The sequence below is a fragment of the Budorcas taxicolor genome, chromosome 15 (genome assembly GCF_023091745.1).
Source record: "Budorcas taxicolor isolate Tak-1 chromosome 15, Takin1.1, whole genome shotgun sequence".
In the NCBI taxonomy this organism is placed as follows: Eukaryota; Metazoa; Chordata; class Mammalia; order Artiodactyla; family Bovidae; genus Budorcas; species Budorcas taxicolor.
The window spans coordinates 52,820,744-52,838,935 of NC_068924.1; the positions used below are offsets into that span (position 1 = coordinate 52,820,744).

General features: G+C 51.7%; 2 protein-coding genes across 2 annotated transcripts in view; both read right to left on the bottom strand.

Annotated features, from left to right (window-relative positions):
- The window catches only part of GDPD5 (glycerophosphodiester phosphodiesterase domain containing 5), an 87,842-nt gene that overhangs the window by 59,709 nt on the left and 9,941 nt on the right, over window positions 1–18,192 (bottom strand). The window contains exon 2 of the mRNA XM_052652521.1: window positions 5,999–6,080. The gene's annotated coding sequence lies outside the window, so the exon portion shown is untranslated. The remainder of the gene's footprint in view (window positions 1–5,998; window positions 6,081–18,192) is intronic.
- LOC128060185 (40S ribosomal protein S24-like) lies at window positions 15,558–15,953 on the bottom strand. The gene has a single exon (XM_052652522.1). It carries the CDS (start codon window positions 15,951–15,953, stop codon window positions 15,558–15,560), a length of 396 nt encoding a protein of 131 aa, XP_052508482.1.

Sequence of the window (18,192 nt, forward strand, 5' to 3'; positions counted from 1 at the left end):
AGGGACAGGGACTGCACCTGGGGCTGGGGGCAGAAGAGAGGCACAGGGCAGCTCTCAGAAGATCCTGCTGACCACATGATCCTGGAGCACCCACTCTGCACCCCTTTCTAACAGGCGGGAAGAGCTGACACTTAACAGTGCTTCCTCAGAGCCAGGCTGTGCCTGGAGAACTCTGCCTCTCTTGTCCCCACGCACATCCCTGAGACCCCTTCACCATCCTGGGTCTCTGTTCCTCCTGAGAGCCAGCACCTGGGGAGACGTGTGGGTGAACTGCCATCAGAACTGCCGAAATCCCCTCTCCTGTGGGCACAGCCACCCCTCAGGGGTCCTTTACTAGGGACCCCCCTGGGCGAGGTCTAAGTTTTACAGCGACCTCGCCCCTGGCAGCCAGCTCTGGGGGCTCAGCCAAGTTCCCCTCCCAGGGGCTTGGCCTGAAGTCACGCTCTTGCTGCTCCTTCTGTTTCTGGTTCCACTTTTCTTATTCTCTTAGTAATTCCCAACCCTTTCCTCTTCCCCCAGAAAACTTCCTAGTAACTCAGTTTCACATGAATTTGTGTCTCACAGTTTGCTTCTGGATTCCCCAACCCCAGACAGTTTTGAGGTAGGTGCCATTCATTTTCCCGTTTCAGAGATGAGGCTATGTAGCTCAGAGACTGTCAAAGACGTCCAGGTGGCAGGCAGCAGAACACAGGCTTGAAGTGAGCTCAGTCAGTTCAGTCGCTCAGTCGTGTCTGACTCTTTGCGACCCCGTGAATCGCAGCATGCCAGGCCTCCCTGTCCATCACTAACTCCCGGAGTTCACTCAGACTCACGTCCATCGAGTCCGTGATGCCATCCAGCCATCTCATCCTGGGTCGTCCCCTTCTTCTCCTGCTCCCAATCCCTCCCAGCATCAGAGTCTTTTCCAATGAGTCAACTCTTCGCATGAGGTGGCCAAAGTACTGGAGTTTCAGCTTTAGCATCACTCCTTCCAATGAACACCCAGGGCTGATCTCCTTTAGAATGGACTGGTTGGATCTCCTTGCAGTCCAAGGGACTCTCAAGAGTCTTCTCCAACACCGCAGTTCAAAAGCATCAATTCTTTGGCGCTCAGCTTTCATCACAGTCCAACCCTCACCTCCATACGTGACTACTGGAAAAACCATAGCCTTGACTAGACGGACCTTAGTCGGCAAAGTAATGTCTCTGCTTTTGAATATACTCTCTGGGTTGGTCATAACTTTCCTTCCAAGGAGTAAACGTCTTTTAATTTCATGGCTGCAATCACCATCTGCAGTGATTTTGGAGCCCAAGTCTGACACTGTTTCCCCATCTATTTCCCATGAAGTGATGGGACCAGATGCCATGATCTTCGTTTTCTGAATGTTGAGCTTTAAGCCAACTTTTTCACTCTCTTTCACTTTCATCAAGAGGCTTTTTAGTTCCTCTTCACTTTCTGCCAAAAGGGTGGTGTCATCAACATATCTGAGGTTACAGGCCCCTGCAAAGCCTGAACACTGACCTCTCCTGTCCACCATCAGTATCATCTGAGTCTATTTACATCCCCTTGGCCATCTGAGCTAACCTTTCTTTTTATTTTTTTACTGGAAGGAAAGCAGGAGAATATGAAGATGATCCAAGGGGGATGACTAAGTCCTTAGATTCTTGTCGTTGGCACAGATCCTGTTTTGGTCAATCCTTGTGAATCAGGGCGGGTCTGACATTCTGGGAATGCAGGAAGACTTCAAATCAACTTCATGAAAACAAGTTGTAAAAATACTGGCCGCCACTCAAAGCGGCCTGCTGATGAGCTTGGCTCCACAGAGCAGGGTTGAACAAGTTCATGAGAAGGGAGCACACAGCAGGAAAGACTTAGGTTAGATCCAGAGGAAGGACTTCCCAGTAATTGGGAGCTGGTCCAGGGATGGGGTTGGTCATGGACCCTTGGAAGCAAGCGAATCAATGTCCTGATCTTCCCAGGCCTTGCTGGTTTGAAGCATCTATGAAGTCACTTTGGTGAGCAATGGAGACGAAACAATGTGAGGCCAACCCCGCACAGTCCTAAGCTTCAACCATTAACCTGGGACCTGGTTTACCAGGATGTTCTGAGTTTGTAGGGTTTCTGCCTCCTAGGAGGTCAAAAGTACTCACAGGGGACTTCCCTGGTGGTCCAGTGGTTAGGACTGTGCTGGTGGGGGGCCCAGCTTCGACCCCTAGTTGGGGAGCTAAGATTCCATGAGCTGCACAATGAGGCAAAAAAAAAAAAAAAAAGTATCTGCGGGTAAGGACCCCCAATCCTCCCCACACCCAGTGTGGATGGAGGCCCTGGGGCTGGCAGAACCCAGGACGGCACCGGGCTGCCACCTGGCCACCTCCTCTGCCCCTGCTGTCTGCAGCCAGCCCTCTGGGTAGAGACACCTCCTCCGGGAGCCTCCCAGTACTGCCCTCAATCTTTCCCAGGATTAGAGTCTTTTCCAATTAGTCAGTTCTTCACATCAGATGGCCAAAGTATTAGAGCTTCAGCATCAGTTCTTCCAATGAATATTCAGGGTTGATTTCCTTTAGGATTGACTGGTTTGATCTCCTTGTCCCCTTTTAGACGCATTCTAACCTGTCTGCTTTTACAAGGAGGTGTCACATGGGCCCTGCAAATGCATACACGTAGACATACAAAAATACAACAAGAGTGCATTCCCAGGCAAATACTTATGGGTACTCAGCACCAGCACACGGGCTTGCAGAAGTATGTGCAGATGCACAGACAGGCCCCATAGACACAGCTTCCTGGAAGCAGTATGGACTAGGACCACTATCTCCTTTGGAGTACCAGCCTCGCTGGGCATCATGGGCTCCAGGAGTCAAGGTTGGCTCGGCAAGGGCTCAGGGCTGGATTTCACAGCTGCAGCTCAGGGACTTGGGGAAGGCCAGACTCCAGAGAACCACTATCTGCCTCAGTTCTTCCTTCCCTCTTAGTTTACACAAACTCTTCCTCCAGGAAGCCCTCCCTCATCACATCCTTCCTCTCAGTGCTAGGGGGAGGAGGCTGCCCCCCAGAGGGGACAGCACCCCAATCTTCCCCTTGGACACTTTCTCATATACAGGGGAGGGCTGCACAGCTCAATCACAGCTCAGAGCTTTCAGGATTAAGGTCCCCTCCTTTTTCAGCCTTAGCCCTGCCATGCCTCCAAATCTTAGCTCAAGCATCCCATCTGAGTAACCCCTGGCAGCTTCCCTTCCACGTGCAGCCCCAGCATCAGAAAGATAAGAGGTCAGCATGTGGGGCTCATCTAATCCTTAAGACAACCCAGCTGGGGCCAGTGTTCTCACGCTTTTTTTTTTAACAGATGAGAAAACCACAGCTTAGAGAGACGAGGTGACGCAGGGCCATATGGCTGCTAAGACTTTCTTTTTTTTCCTTGAAATCATATTCCCAGCCATGACCGCCCTCAGAAGGGATGCATTGGCCTCAGAGGCAGATGGGGAGTGGCAAGTGGAGAGCCTGGCAGGGAGGAGCCCCCAGGACCACCGAACGTGGCCACAGCCACTTGGAGGGCAAGCGTGGGTTCCTCCATTCACTTGCTATGGGATGTGGAGCAAATCAGCAGCGCTCAGCTTCCCCATCTGTGATGTAAGCAGGGCTGGGGACCACGACCCTCAGGGTCAGTTCCATTTGGACCCGGCAATGTGCAGAGGAGGAAGGGGAGACAATGCGGGGTGCTGGGGCTGTTCTCCATGAGGGTGTGGGGACAGAGGAGGTGGCCACTGGATATTCTCTGGCCCTGCCAGCTGCCAGGATCCTTCAGAACCCTCCTCCAAAGTAATCATCTTCCCAGAGGGTGGCAACCTTCTACCTTCCTTTGCAGGAGAGCCAATCTAAGCAGAGACTAAACGGCAAAGTATCCAATATACTGGGCTTCCCAGGTGGCTCAGGGGTAAAAATCCACCTGTCAATGCAACAGATGCAGGAAACACAGGTTCAATCCCTGGGTTGGAAAGATCTCCTGGAGAAGAAAACGGCAACCCACTCCAGTATTCTTGCCTGGAGAATCCCATGGACAGAGGAGCCTGGTGGGCTACAGTCCATGGGGTTGCAGAGTCGGACACGACTGAGCGACTGAGCACGTATGCACACACGCATCCAGTATACTGGAAGGGGTGGGAAAGCAAGCCGGGTGGGTGTGCACAGCACATGCAAAGCTGATGCAAACACCCCAGGCAAACACTTGGGTATGAGTCCCCTCATTCCTGTCCTCTCTCCCTACAGCCCCGCCCCAGTCCTGCTGATGCCAGCTCAGAAGCAGCTCCTGCAAGGGGGCACTCCAGCCCCTCATACTTCACCCAAGTGCTCCCTGGGACCCATAGCATCAAACAAACCCTTTATGTTGGATTGGCCAAATGGCAAAACCTGAACAAACTTTTTGGCCAACCCAATAGTGAACTCTTCTCAACTCGGCCTCAATTCACCATCCTGGCCTCCCACACATGGGAGCCCCAGCCAAGTGGGGCTAAGTCCCTGCCCCAGGGACTCCACTCTCCAGCTCCACACCTTTACACAGCCAGTTCCCTCTGCATGGAATGCCTTCCCACTAGCCTCGGCTTGTTGAACTCCTATAGATCCCTCAGTACCTAAATGGGAAATACTGCCAGTTAGCAGGTGTCAGGTCCTAAAGTCAGCATATCACGAGTAATTGCATCTGGTCAAAATCACCCTTGACTATGTATAGCTACCATTTGTTTACAATGCCTAGGCTTTGTTCTAGATATTTCCTGTGTTTTGATTCATCTTACTCTTACACTTCTGGCAGACTGTATTTCCAAAGACATTGGCACTAATAACTCCCAGCCCCCACACTCTCCTTAGAACTCTGCCACTCTTGCCATGGAGAGGTGGGGTCTACGTTATTACCTGCGACTTGAATCTGGGAGGGCTAGCACTGATGGCTAAAGTAACACTACAAGATTTCCAAGGCCAGGTCATCAAATGGGATGCATACTGTGGGGAAGCACAGATGAGCTCAGAGAGCAACAAAGGCCAGAGACCACATGGGGAGCCTTGAGCCAGAACTGCTCAGCGGAGCCCATCTTAAATCCTGAGCTATAGAAACTGTGCAGTAATCAAGTGATTGTTCTTACATAAAGTCACTATGTTTGGGAGTGATTTCTTGTATAACTGTAGTAACTAGAACATCATTATCTCCTCTTTAAAGCAGAAAAATCTGAGGCACCGAGAGGTTAAGCAACTTGCCCAAGGTCACAGAGCTAGCAACCAGCAGACCAGGATTTGAACCCAGGGAGTTTAGCCTGAGTCCACACTATTCACTGCCATGCCATACTAAGGGCCTGCAAGGTCTGACTGTCTGACTGGTCTCCAGGCTCCCAGCAGGCCTCAGGTTGTGGTTGCGGAATAAACGACCGAGAGAAGGGATGAGCAAAGAATAGCCGAGTGAGTGTGAATGAAAGCAGAGCAAGCTCCCAGGTGCAAGGCAGGGGCCTTAGATGAGCCCAAGCCATGCAAATGAGTTGGACATGACCCCCTTGTCACCTGAAGAAGGCGGTGATGAGGGAAGCCTGGCAGATGCCACCCACCTCTGCCCTTCATGGATGAGCCTAAGATGCCTGCCTCCCTGCTCCCCACCTCCCTCAGCCCTGCACGCTGCAGGATCAATCCTGGAGAGTCAGTGCCTCCTAAGAACAAGAGCTGTGGATCCTGGAGCCTGCAATGGGAAGGTGCCAGGCTGGGAGGCAGGAGAGCTTATTTTTACCCTGGCATGGCCAAGGCCTAGCTGTGTGAACTTGGACAAGTCCCTGACCTTCTCTGGTCCCAGGTGCTCTCCAATGACACTGTTGTTGTTGTTTTTTTCTAACTTGTTATTTTGTATTGGGGTATAGCCAATTAACAATGTTATGATAGTTTCAGGTGAACAGCAAAGGGACTCAGCCATACGTATACATGGATCCATTCTCCTCCAAATTCCCCTCCCATCCAGGCCACCTCCAGTGACATTGTTCTAAGACTCACCAGATGCTGAGTTGGTCTGGTGGATGGAGGTTGAGGTGAACTTCAGTATGTGGGTCCTACAAACCCCCAAAGGGATCTGTGCCTAGGAGGAAAGCAGATAACAAGAATGAATCCCCCTACCACTCACTGGTGGCTCTCCACATGCTGGGGCATTTTCTTGTGCACCATTTCTAATCCTTGCAGCAATTTAATCTGGTACAATATCAAGTGACCAATAGCAATAGCAGACTTACCGCTCAACCGGTGCTGGAAACCAGGAATCCAACCCAGGCTCATTCAACCTCAAAACTCCTGCTCTTTCCATAGCAGCAAGAGATAGGAGCAACCTAAGGATCTATTGACAAACAAATTGATAAACGAAATGTGGTATATATACACTATGGACTGTTATTTGGCTTTAAAAAGGAAGAAAACCTTATCACATGCTACAACGTGAATGAACCATGAGGACATTATGCCAAGTGAAATAAGCCAATCACAACAAGACAAACACTGCATGATTCCACTTATATGAGGTATTTACAGGAATCAAATTCATAGAAACAGAAAGGAGAATGGTGGTTGCCAAGGGCTGGTGGGAGGATGAGGAGTTATTATTTAGTGGGTATAGAGTTTCAGGTGTTTGAGATGAAAACATTCTAGAGACCTGCTGTGCAACATGTGAATACAGTTAAGACTATCAACAGTATTCTTAAAAATGATTAAGATAGTATATTTTAAGTTATGTGTTTTTTTGAACCACAATCCCACTCTTGGGTTAGATAGGGAGATTAGGAGAGGTTTGAGGGGAGAGTCCAGGCAGGCTTCATGGAAGAGGGGACTTTTGAGTTGGGCAGGGTTGGGGCAAGCATAGATGAGTCTGGGGCATACAGCAAAGGCTCGGGGCCTTTGGCCCTTGCTTTCCTGACTCTCAGGATCCAGCTGAGATCCAGCTGAGATCCCCAGCCCACTCCAGGCCCCCATGATCTCCACACAGCTGTAGCACCCCACAGGGGAACAAGCATTGGCCTGGCCTGAAGAAACACCTACTATATGTTCCCAGGCCCACTTATTTCATGACCTCAGGCCATCCCTGTTCTTCAGGGGCCTCAGTTCTCCCATCTGTACAATCAGAAGGTTATACAGAATTCCTTCCAGTTCTCACTGGGAATAATCTGTGAGAGGGAGGGGAGGTGGGAGGTACCAGTGACCTGCCAAGAAGGGCACCAGGACACTACTGGTCAAAAGAGCAAGAATCAGAAGCTGCAGTCTTGGAACTTCCCTGGTGGTCCAGTGGCTAAGACTACAAGCTCCCAATGCAGGGGGCCCGGGTTCAATTCCTGTTCAGGGAACTAGATCCTACATGCTGCAACTAAGATTTGGTATAGTCAAATACACAAATTAAAATTTTAAAAAGAGGCGGCAGCCTCACGATCCCGCCCTAGGCAGCCTTTACCCACTTCAAAGAGGAAGGGGTTTGGTTTCATTCCAACTCTACACACAGGGGCCAGTGCCTGCTATGTTGTGATAGGATCACAATCCCACCTCTCAGTCCAGTACTGGGGTGACACAACTGCGCTGAGGGATAGAGCCCCTGCACGCCCAGGGCTCTCTCCAAGAACCCCGACTCTCACCTCTCCCCTAACTCAGGAATCCTTTGTCCCCAGAACAGACAAGGTGGGACGGTCCCTGGTCCCAATCCCAGCTCTGCCAAGTACCACCTGGGCCTCAGTGTCCTCGTCTGATTTCGGGGACACAGATACCTCCTCTGTGAGGGTCAGAGAGGGCAAGGACACAAAACGCTGTGTCCAAGGTCTGGCATACAGTAGGTGCTTAATAAATGGCCGCCATCATCAGCTCTCTTTGCAGACGATGCCATTTTCATCGATCTGTTTGTTCCTCTCAGAGGCTGGTTTGTTTGTCTGAATTCTTCCCAGAAGAGATGTTCCTGAGCGTTCCTAGGGGAACGCTGAGTGATGCTCCCCAGCCAACTGCAGGGAGGAGAAGGGAGGAGCAAAGAGCTTCGCCTGATGGAAAGTCAAATCATCACCACGTGGAAACGGAAGAGAACTCCCAGGGAAGCCCAGTGGCTGCCCCAGCACCTTTAACTCACCCTCTCCCTCTCTCACCCAGAGGCGACTCACGGTAGCCTCAGATCCTGCTTCCTAAGCTCTCTGAGGCCTGGCTGAGAGACCTGATATGATCAGGCTGCTACTTAAATCGCACAAAGCCTTCTATTCTTAGCTGAGCAGCGCCGAGCTCCCTCCCAGTTGCCTGTCAGTGCTACCAGCCCCTGGTGTATGGGCCTGGGGTCAGTCATGACCACAAGGAGGTGGCAGGCAGCCTGGTGACCTGACTCAAGCCTGAGGCCTGCATGAGGGCGCCCTGACCCTGGGGATGACCAGGGGTCCACAGAGGGGTTGCCTGGGCTAGAGGGAGATGTGAATCAGAGGATCCATGAGGTTACTTCTGAGTCTAGTCTGCTTCTTAAAGTCTTGATTTCAAAGAGCCAAGATTCTAGGGTTCCATGATTCAGTGCTTCCAAGAGTTGGGGACAGAAAGATTCCGTGGTTCTAAATGACCAAGTTTCCAAGGTGCTGTTGAAGATCCGAGGCTGGGCTTAGAGTACGCACTCCCCACCCTTCCCTTTAAGAGGCAGAGGATGGCTGGCTCCATCCTGATCCTGGAGTCCCCGGCAAGAGCATCACATACAGCCCACTGGACTCAGCGCTGGGATCTGCAATACTCCCCAGCCCCCCCAGATCTGCTGGGCACAAGAGTTCCTAGGGAACTTCCTCCTAGGGAGAGGAGGTGGGGACGGGCCGGAGCTGCCCTGAGGCCCAGCATCACCAGACACTATCAGTGTCTGCCCTGGGCCAGCAGGACCAGCGTACACCTGTCAGACAGGTCTGGAAAGGCTAGGTGACCTGTCCAAGGTCAAAGCTGGGACATGGAGGAGCCAGGGTGAGAACTCCAGGCCTGGCTGGCTTCAGAGATCATTCCTCAACTCACACTGCTTCATGTTAGCTCACAGCTTCCTGGGTCCACCTTCCCCAACATGCTCTTTCAGATGCAAAACTGAGGCCCAGAGAGAGAAAGGTCAAGTGCTCAAAGGCACAGGGAATTGGTAACAGAGCCAAGCCGGACTGTTCCCACTGACTGTCCCCCATGACCTGACCGGGTCCCTGCCACTGATCCTTCTCTAAATCCTCTCTTTCTGCCCACCCGGAACCAGGCTTCAGGGGCAGAGCTGTGTCCTGCTCTCCGTCGCCAGCACAGCAACTGCTCCATCAGGTCATCTAAGGGACGAGCTGAGAATCAGGGGATGGGATGGTGGGTCATGACCTCATGCCCAAAGCTGGCCAGCTAAGCACAAGGAGTGACAAGGTCTGGCGAGTGCTGACCCAGTGTTGGTCAGTTCACAGGGGCATTTGTCAGAAATACTCAGAGGCTAATTAACCAGCTGTCCCATTAAGGAAAGCAAACGAAGCTTCACTGAGCTGGCGTCACAGAGCCTGCTGGTCACCAGAACAGGGAACAAACACAGCCTTGGCTTTCTGAGCCACTGGCCTGCACCCACTATGTATCAGTGGTGCTTTTTGCTTTCCAATAGAGTGTGTGTGTGTTTTTTTTTTTTTTGACTGTTCCAGGTCTTTGTTGCAACATGAGGGATCTTTAGCTGTGGCATGGAAACTCTTAGTTGAGGCATGAGGGATCTAGTTCCCTGACCAGCGCTTGAACTCAGGTTCCCTGCATTGGGAGCACAGGCTTTGCCACTCGACCACCAGGGAAGTCCTTCAATAGAGTTGTATAGGTAATTCCACAATGCTGAGAGTTAGGCGTCCTTTACCTTCCTTCTACAGGAGCAAGGAGGTCAGGGACTCGCCCTAGACCACTGGCAAGAACGCAGAGTCAGGGCTGCCCCATCCCAGAGAGAATGCCCAGGTGACTCAGAGCCTCCCCTGCTGGGCTCATGAGTGGAGAATGTATCTAAGCTGCACTGATCATTTTATGGAGCTTAAGAGAAATTTCCTCTTTCCTGCTTAGAGAGAGATCACAGACCAAGTATCTAAAAAACCAATTGCTTTGTTCTGGGCTAGAACTAAATCTTTCTGCAAATCAGTGGTCTACTAAGTACCTGGCACCAGAAGGTGTCCCTCCTGCTGGGTAGTTTGATATGACCTCACACCAATCTCAAAAGCTTTATAGCCTAGGCTGAGCCTCAGACTGGCCATGTCACAGACTCAAGGTTGCACACATAAGGGGTGGAGCTAGGACAAGAATCCAGGTGTGTCAGGGCTTTTTAAGCCAGAGGGGTGGGAGAGAATAGATATTTATGTCCACTGGGCTCTCTTTTCAATAAACTCCTTAAGTCTATGCTGCCCCCTCGCTATATCCTTCTTCCTGCCCGCCCCCTCCCCTGCCCCCAACCCTGTGCCAATGGAAGCGGAGGGAACATCTGTGATGCCAGTTGTCTACCTCCAACCCCCAGCCCTGGTGGGGCCGGAATACCCTCTGGGAGCCACTCAGGAACAAGGGCACTGAGAGGTACCCTCAGAGCTCTTGGGGAATGGAGGCTGGGTGCAGCCCAGCCCTACATTTCTGCACCCCCACCCTGGACAGGTGGCTTTGACCAAGCACTCTGTGTGACAGGCTGCAGGGCCCCCAGATTGGAAATAAAGCAGCAGCCACACCAGAGACCTGAGTTGCTCCCACTGACACCTCCTGGGAAGCAGAGAGGAGGGAGGGTGACAGTCTTGTTCTGCCCTCAGGGACACAGGCCAGAGTCCCCCAGATAAGACAAGCCTGTTGGATCCAGTCTGTGAGCAGAACAGAAAAGTTGAGGAGGGAGCGTTCCTGACACATGCCCCACCCTTTCCCAGGGGCCAGACTCAACACTCTGCAGGCCTCTGGGGTGCAGCTGGGAGGGGTGGTGTCTGGTCCCAGGACCTAGCACTGCTTTTCCTCCTGTCAGAAGGCACACATACACAGGAGTGCAAACATGCAGGCCTGGCCTGCCTGTGCAACATGTACATAATTCATGGGCTCCGGTTGCTTTGGCCTGGATAAAGTATACCCTACAGAAGCCTGCACGGAGATTAGCGAGTGGCCACCCGGGAGTACTTCTGGGAAAGGGGTGAGTCCCCAGAGGGCTGGGGGATTGCGGGCAGTGAGGGTCAGTTTACTATATGCTTTCACAAGTTTTATCTCATTGAATCTTCATAGAAGCCCAGTGTGGGAGTTACTATTGCTCCCATTTTACAGATGAGGAAACTGAGGCTCAGAAGTCAAGTAGCTTACCCATTTTCACACAGAAGGAAGAAGCAGAGCTCCCTATCCTGCACCAAGCTGCTTCATGCAGGCAACCCACAACCCCTGTCTAGCTCAACTCCCCTCTGCCACCCAGTTTGGGTCCTTAGAAGAGCCATCAGTGAGGACACCATGGCACTTCATCCTGAGCTCAGCAGACTGGATGCTGAAAGGAAGAGAGAATGAGGACTGAATTCCTCCAGCTGAGTCAGCCTGACCTCTGCCCTGGCAAATGTCTGGCCCATGCCCTGCTAGGGCTTCCCAGGAGACCTCAAAGCTGGGGGAGAAACAGTCTGGTCCTCCCCTGCACACATGCCAAGAATTCCCAAGAGCCCTTCAGAGCTGGAAGGGACATGCTAGGTGACCTTGAGCCCAGCCGTGAGCATGAGCAACTCAAGGTCCAGAGCAGGAAAGGACTTGTCCAAGATCCCATGATGGAAGAGTCCAGTCAGTCCACAAACCTCCAGGTGGGCAGCGGCCAGGTGCTGGGGACACTGGGATGAACGGCTTGGCCCTCAAGGTGCTCCCACTCAGCTGGTGTCCGGACCGTTGTGAACGGCCCAGCCAGCTTCTCCAGCCCCATCTCCAATCTCGCACCTCTCCTCCCTCTGCCTCCATCACCCCAGGCTCTACACAGGGTCCAGAAGGTGTAACTTACCTGGTTGCCACCTCTGTACCTGTGCTTCAGGCTATTGCCTTTCCAAGAATGTCCTTCCTGGCTGGCCAGAGCCTGTCTACCCCTCCAACCCCCAGGTGACCTCTGCTCTTCTGTGCAGAGACTAACCCCAGATTCCTGAGCCCAGCTCAGCCCAACGGAGCCCAGGGGAAGTGCTCCTTCCCTCTTCTGAGCCTCCCCTCACTCCTGACAACATCAAGGAACTCCTTCTGTGTGAAAATGGGTAAGCAACTTGACTTCTGAGCCTCAGTTTCCTCATCTGTAATATGGGAGCAATATTAACTCTGTCTAGGGTAAATGTTCTTGGAACTATCTCCCTCACCTACCTCTGGACCAGCAACTACAGAGCCACTGAACTCAGCAGTAGCTGCATCACCCACCGACCTCCCACAAAGACCCCTAACAATAAAAAACAAAAGCAAAAACACTTCTTTCTTTTAGGGCTAGTATTTATCTTTCTTTAAAAACCCTTAGTGGGCACAAGGAAATGAAATGAAAGGTTCTTAGTCAGATGCATCTTGGCATTTCCAAATGCTGGCTGTGCGCCTGGCACCCAGAAGACGTCTGAGAGATGTGTGTTTGGTGGATGAAAGAATCAAAATATCTCCACCATTCTCTTCCTCCTGTTGCCTGAAACTCCACCATTATTACCAATTCTTTCCTGGGGCCAAATGGTCCTCCCGCAGATCCTCTCTCAAAAGGCCAACTGCCCGGGGCAGAAACAAGCTCTAGCTGAAGCCTTCTGTGCCAAATTGGAAAGTGAGGGTATACAGATCAACTCTCCCCTGTGTTTTCTCCAGGCTATCAGCCCCCAGACTCTGCTCTGCAACAAAGCAGCCACATGTTCAGGCAAGCTTGGGAAAGGCTGGTGGCACCTGTGCCACAGGTTGGGGATCTCTTGTGCATATCAACACAGTAAAGGCCCTGAGAAGTCCTGTTTTGAGCTATGTGACCTTACATTTCCCAAATCTATGCGTCCTGGGACCCAGAACCATCCCAGGGAATCAGGGCTCCGCAGAGCACAGTCCAGGCAGTGTGGACCAGATGGTGGGCCCAAGCCGACTACAGGACTAGTATGTGTGCTAAAGGCAAGCCCACACTCCCCGCAGGCCAATCCAGAGGCAGATGATCCTGCCCCAGCTTTGTGACAGAAGCAGTAAATGAATGGGGCATCACAGGGCTTGCAAACAGAGCACAGGAGAGGGAAGAGGTAACAGGCCAGGCTGGAGACCTGAATTCCCACTGCACTTCTGTGCTCACTGCTGACCGCTGGGCAAGGGACCTCCTCCAGCTGAGCTGAGTTTCCACTGTCTGCAAAACAGAGATAATGCTATTCTCAGGGCTGCTGCAGGCAAAGGTGGATTATAAAGTCCTGTGCTGTGTACACCATGATATACCTGTGTGTGCTCCTGGGAGGGTGTGGTCATGCCTTGATTGATCACAAGCCACTGCAGAGGTCCTCAATCAGGGTGGATAGATGATGGATGCAAGACCCAGGGACAAAAATTTCTAGTTGAATAGCTACGAGTGAATGAATCAATGAGGCAATTCTAATAAGCTCAATTGTCCCATTTCTCAGTCCCCAACTGGTAGAAGCAGCAAATTAGGAAATACACACAGGGGCAAGAGGGGAGGAAAAAGAGGTGCTGGACCATTGGAGGCAGATCTGTGGGCAGCAAATAAAGGGTCAGGGAGAGAAGAGTCAGGAACCTACAAAGGCAGAAACTGTTGTTGAACAAGTGAGCAGTCCCGGGTCATGGGGTGCAGGAAACCTGTGGGGTCTCAGCTGGCCTCGGCTCTTCGAGCAAAGCAGTCAGTGTTCACCATCCCAAGAAGTTAACCATGTGGGCCTTGTGCAGGGAAAGGAAGACATCACTCCTTTTCGAAAAGGTTTCCAACCCAAACTATTACACGGTTGTTTTAAAAGGGAACAGGGAGCAGGAGGAAACCTCAGGGATACAAGCCTTAGCTGCCTGAAAAAATAGGCTCGGATGGTAAAGAATCTGCCTGCAACGCAGTAAGACCTGGGTTTGATCCCTAGGTCAGGAGGATCCCCTGGAGAAGGGAATGGCAACCCACTCCAGTATCTTTGCCTGGAAAATTTCATGGACAGAGGAGCTTGGCGAGCTACAGTCCATGGGATTGGAAAGAGTCGGACACGACTGCAACTAACACTTTACATTTTTATACCAACTCATCAACATATTCATGCACAGAACAAACTAATTTTTTTCTTTTTTTCTTCTTTCCTTTGGGGATCTTAGCTCCCTGGGGATGGAACCCATCCCCCAGCAGTGGAAGCACAGAATTTTAAGCACTGGACTGCCAGGGAAGTCCTGACATTTTGAAAGTGCCTACTGTGTGCCAGGTAAGTGCTGTTAGGCGCTGGGGGGAAGGCCTCGTCGGACAGTGTAACACATTGAAGACCTGGATAGACTAATGAAGTGTTGGGTCACTTGAGGATAGTGAAGGAGGTGTTGGAGAAAAAAGCCACAGACAGGAATTCTGGAGGACCAAGCTAAATCACCATGTGACCTCAGGCAAGTGACCTTCCTTCTTTGAGCCTCCACATTCCCATCCAAAAAGTGGGGCAAATTAAAAACAAAAAAATCACTGAAAGTACTACTCTGCACCAGGAACTGGACCAGTGGTTACAGACCTTATCTAATGCACACAGCCAGCAAGACAGCTGCTGCTATTCGTGGTGGGGAACGATTGTCCCTTTTGCAGATGAGCAAATCGAGGCTCAGCTGGTTACTCACATGCCTGAGGGCAGAGAGTTGGCGGGAGCCAGAATTAAAACCCAGGTTTGCCTGACTCCAGAGCTGCCCTTCTCTGGCCCTTGCAAGCAAGTCCCACGCTGCCTCGCACAGATGGCCGCTAAGGTTCGGTGACATCACGAATAGCAAACTGCTTTATAAAAGCTAAACTATCCTGTGACCAAAACCAAAGAGAAATCAGTCTGGATCCTCCAGGAAAACAAACACTGAAGTTCACAGGAGCATTGAGAACTAGCTGCAACCCAGAACTCCTGGGTTCCTGATCCCTCTACCTCTTGACCAACTTCTTCCCAGGAAAACGGTAGTCCCAGGAGCCCTGGGCAACCTCCCACAGCCCATGCAGTGCCCTCCCAGACTGGAAATGGCCTCACGCACGACAACCCCTGTGGTCCTCCTCTGCTGAGGACCTAGATACCCTGGCCTGGTGTGAGTGGGGGTAGAGGCTGGACAGTCAAGAGCCCCGCAGCTCCTTGGCCCCAGTGACAAGCCAGTCACCTCATCTCTCTTAGCCTTGAGTTTCCCCACCCACAAAAGAGGGATTAAAGCAGACAGACCTCACGTGGGAAAGGATCTGCTCGGAGGAGGGACTCGACAAATATAACTGACCTTTTGTGGGATGAGTTTAACTGGGTGGGTAGAAGGAAATCCAGGCTCTCAAAATCCCTGTTTGAGGAGGCAGGCATTGCCCTACCCACCAGGAATCCCTCCACCCCCACTCTCTGTCTAACTTTTTTTTTTTTTGTAAAAGGTCTTAGTTTATTCTCTTTCATGAAAAATCTGCACAATCACCACAGATACAGTCACTGCAGAATCTTTACTCCTTTTTGCCAGCACCAACGTTGGCCTCTGCAGTCCCCCTGACTTTCTTCATTCTGTTCTTGCGTTCCTTTCGCTGTTTCCTTGAGGTCTTTTTCTTCTCATACAGGCCATGTCTTGCAAGCCTATGTTTGGGCTCATTCTTCTTCGCGTAATCCAAGGAATCGTAAATCATGCTGAAGCCAGTTGTCTTGCCACCACCCAAATGAGTTCTGAATCCAAATACAAAGATGACATCTGGTGTGGTTTTGTACATTTTGGCCAGTTTTTCCCGAATTTCTGTTTTAGGTACTGTTGCCTTTCCAGGGTGAAGAACACCGATGACCATTTGTTTCCGCTGAAGCAGTCGGTTGGTCATGAACTTCCTAGTCCGGATAGTTACTGTGTCGTTCATGATGGGGGCTGATCTTCAAGCAGCCAGGGAGGACCCTGTCTAACCTTAAACGTGCCCCGGCCTGAGAGGTGAGCTTAGCTCCTACCACCACTGCCATCAGCAGGACCCTAATTTGCTGACTTCCCAGGGTGGTGGGAGCCCAGGTAAATGAGAAAGAGAAAGGGGGGCTTCAGCTGAACTGCACCCATCTTTACTGGAGACATCTGGGACCCTGGGCACAGACATCCTCATAGACCTACTGGGGCCCAGAGAGGCTGCTAACTGGCTTCCGGCCACACAGCAAGTCAGGAGTCAAGTGGGTGCTGAGACCCAGGCCTTCGAGACCTAGCCCAGAGCACTCTCCACTACCCCTGGGTCCCCGTTTTGGAGCATGGATAAAACCCAGAGAGGAAGAACAGTGAAAACAGTCAAGATGAGGCACCCACACCCACATCATGCTGGTCAGTAGGCTCTGGCCATTGACAACTGGGCTCCCAAGACAGAGGTTGGAAACCAACACCTAGTTGCTCTGCTGTTCCCTGCCTCACTCACTGCAGGTACTGACGGGCACATTTCTGTACAGAAAGGGCTTAGCCTGCTTCTGCACAGGCCTCAACAAAAGGAAGGAGGTTCCAATTGCAGCATAGTGGACTTAAGTTAGATACAAGAAAGAACTTCCTGAGGCAGCATTAGAAACGGACAGTGCAGGTAGAAAGGAAACAGGATGAAAGTGGTTGTGGAGTCTCTTCTAAAATACAAGATGCTTGGACTTCCCTGGTGGTCCAGTGGTTAGAGTCTGCCTTGCAATGCAGGGGATGCAGGTTGGATGCCCAGCCAGGGAACTAAGAATCACATGACTTGGAGCAACTAAGCCCAAATGCCACATCTAGAGAGAGTCCGTTTATCGCAATGAAAGATCCGCATGGTGCAAGGAAGATCCCAAGGAGCCAAATAAATACATATTTTCTGAAAATACAAGATGCTATCTCATCCATCAGGGCTTCCCAGGTGGCGATAGTGGTGAAGAACCCGCCCACCAACACAGGAGACATGAGAGATGCGGGTTCGATCCCTGGGTCGGGAAGACCCCCTGGAGGAGGGCATGGCAACCCACTCCAGTGTTCTTGCCTGGAGAAGCCCATGGATAGAGGGGCCCGGCAGGCTACAGTCCAGGGGATCACAAAGAGTTGGACAGGACTGAAGTGACTTAACACGCATGCACGCATTCCATCCATAAATTCATTTTAGCTTCAAAACAGACCTGGAAGGTAAGTGTGGCTACCCTTTGCTTCTGCTTACCCTTACTTTCTAGGTGGGCAACTGAGGCTCAGAAAGTGTAAGTAACTTACTCAATGTCTTCAAAGCTCTAAAGAGGCAGAGCTGGGCTGCAAAGCCAGGACTGACACGGCAGCCGGTTGAGATCAAGGCACGACCACACCCACCCCTGGCATCTCGCTGCTCCTCCTCAGCCTCAGAAGCTGGAGATTTCCATCTGGGAGAAGAGGGAGTGCTCAGTGGTGGCCAGCTATTAAGGAGAGGGCTCTGCATTCTAGGACTGCCCTGCTGTCCCCACAACGCCATGCCCCAAAGGCCTCCAGACACTTTCCACGCAATATGGCCCGATACATCTTCTGTCTGACTATGCACCTGAGCTCATCTGACGCCAGCCTCCCCATAGCCTTTGCCTGACTCCTGAGATACGGCTGTCCCTGGTAAGACCACCCTGGAAGCTACCTGCAGCCTGATCTAGGGGGAAGAGGCATGGGCCAGGGTGAGCCCCGAGGTCCCTGCCTCCTCTGCAGCAACAAGTGAAGGGGAGGCCTGGCTCCTCCAGCTGCGCTCAGCAATCTCCAAGTCACTGCCGGGCCCTGGGAGGGCTTAGCCCTGTTCCACTGCTGGGGAAACAGAGGGCCAGAGCAGCCAGGCCACTTGCCCACAGTCAAAGAATAAGAAATAATTCAATAAGAAACTGAGCAGGGATTCAAACCCATATCTGTCTGATTCCAGAAGTCCTGTGTGTCACCAGAGCATCATTCCACCCCGGAGCATCACTCTACCCCAGAGTATCTTCCTTGCGCTCTGCTTGCTGCAGCCCCTAGGGCCACGCCTCCGTGCCTTATGCTTCCTCTTCCTAGAACACCCTTCCCACCCAATTCAGACCAGTAGAGTTCCTAGCCTATCTTTTTAAGATTCATTTCAAATGCCCCCTTTTCCATGAAGCCCCCCGGCTTCTCTCATTCTCTTCTGAGCTCCTGTGTTT

Excerpts from the sequence above, each read along its gene's own strand:
- LOC128060185 (XM_052652522.1), bottom strand. The coding sequence starts at position 15,953 with ATGAACGACACAGTAACTATCCGGACTAGGAAGTTCATGACCAACCGA.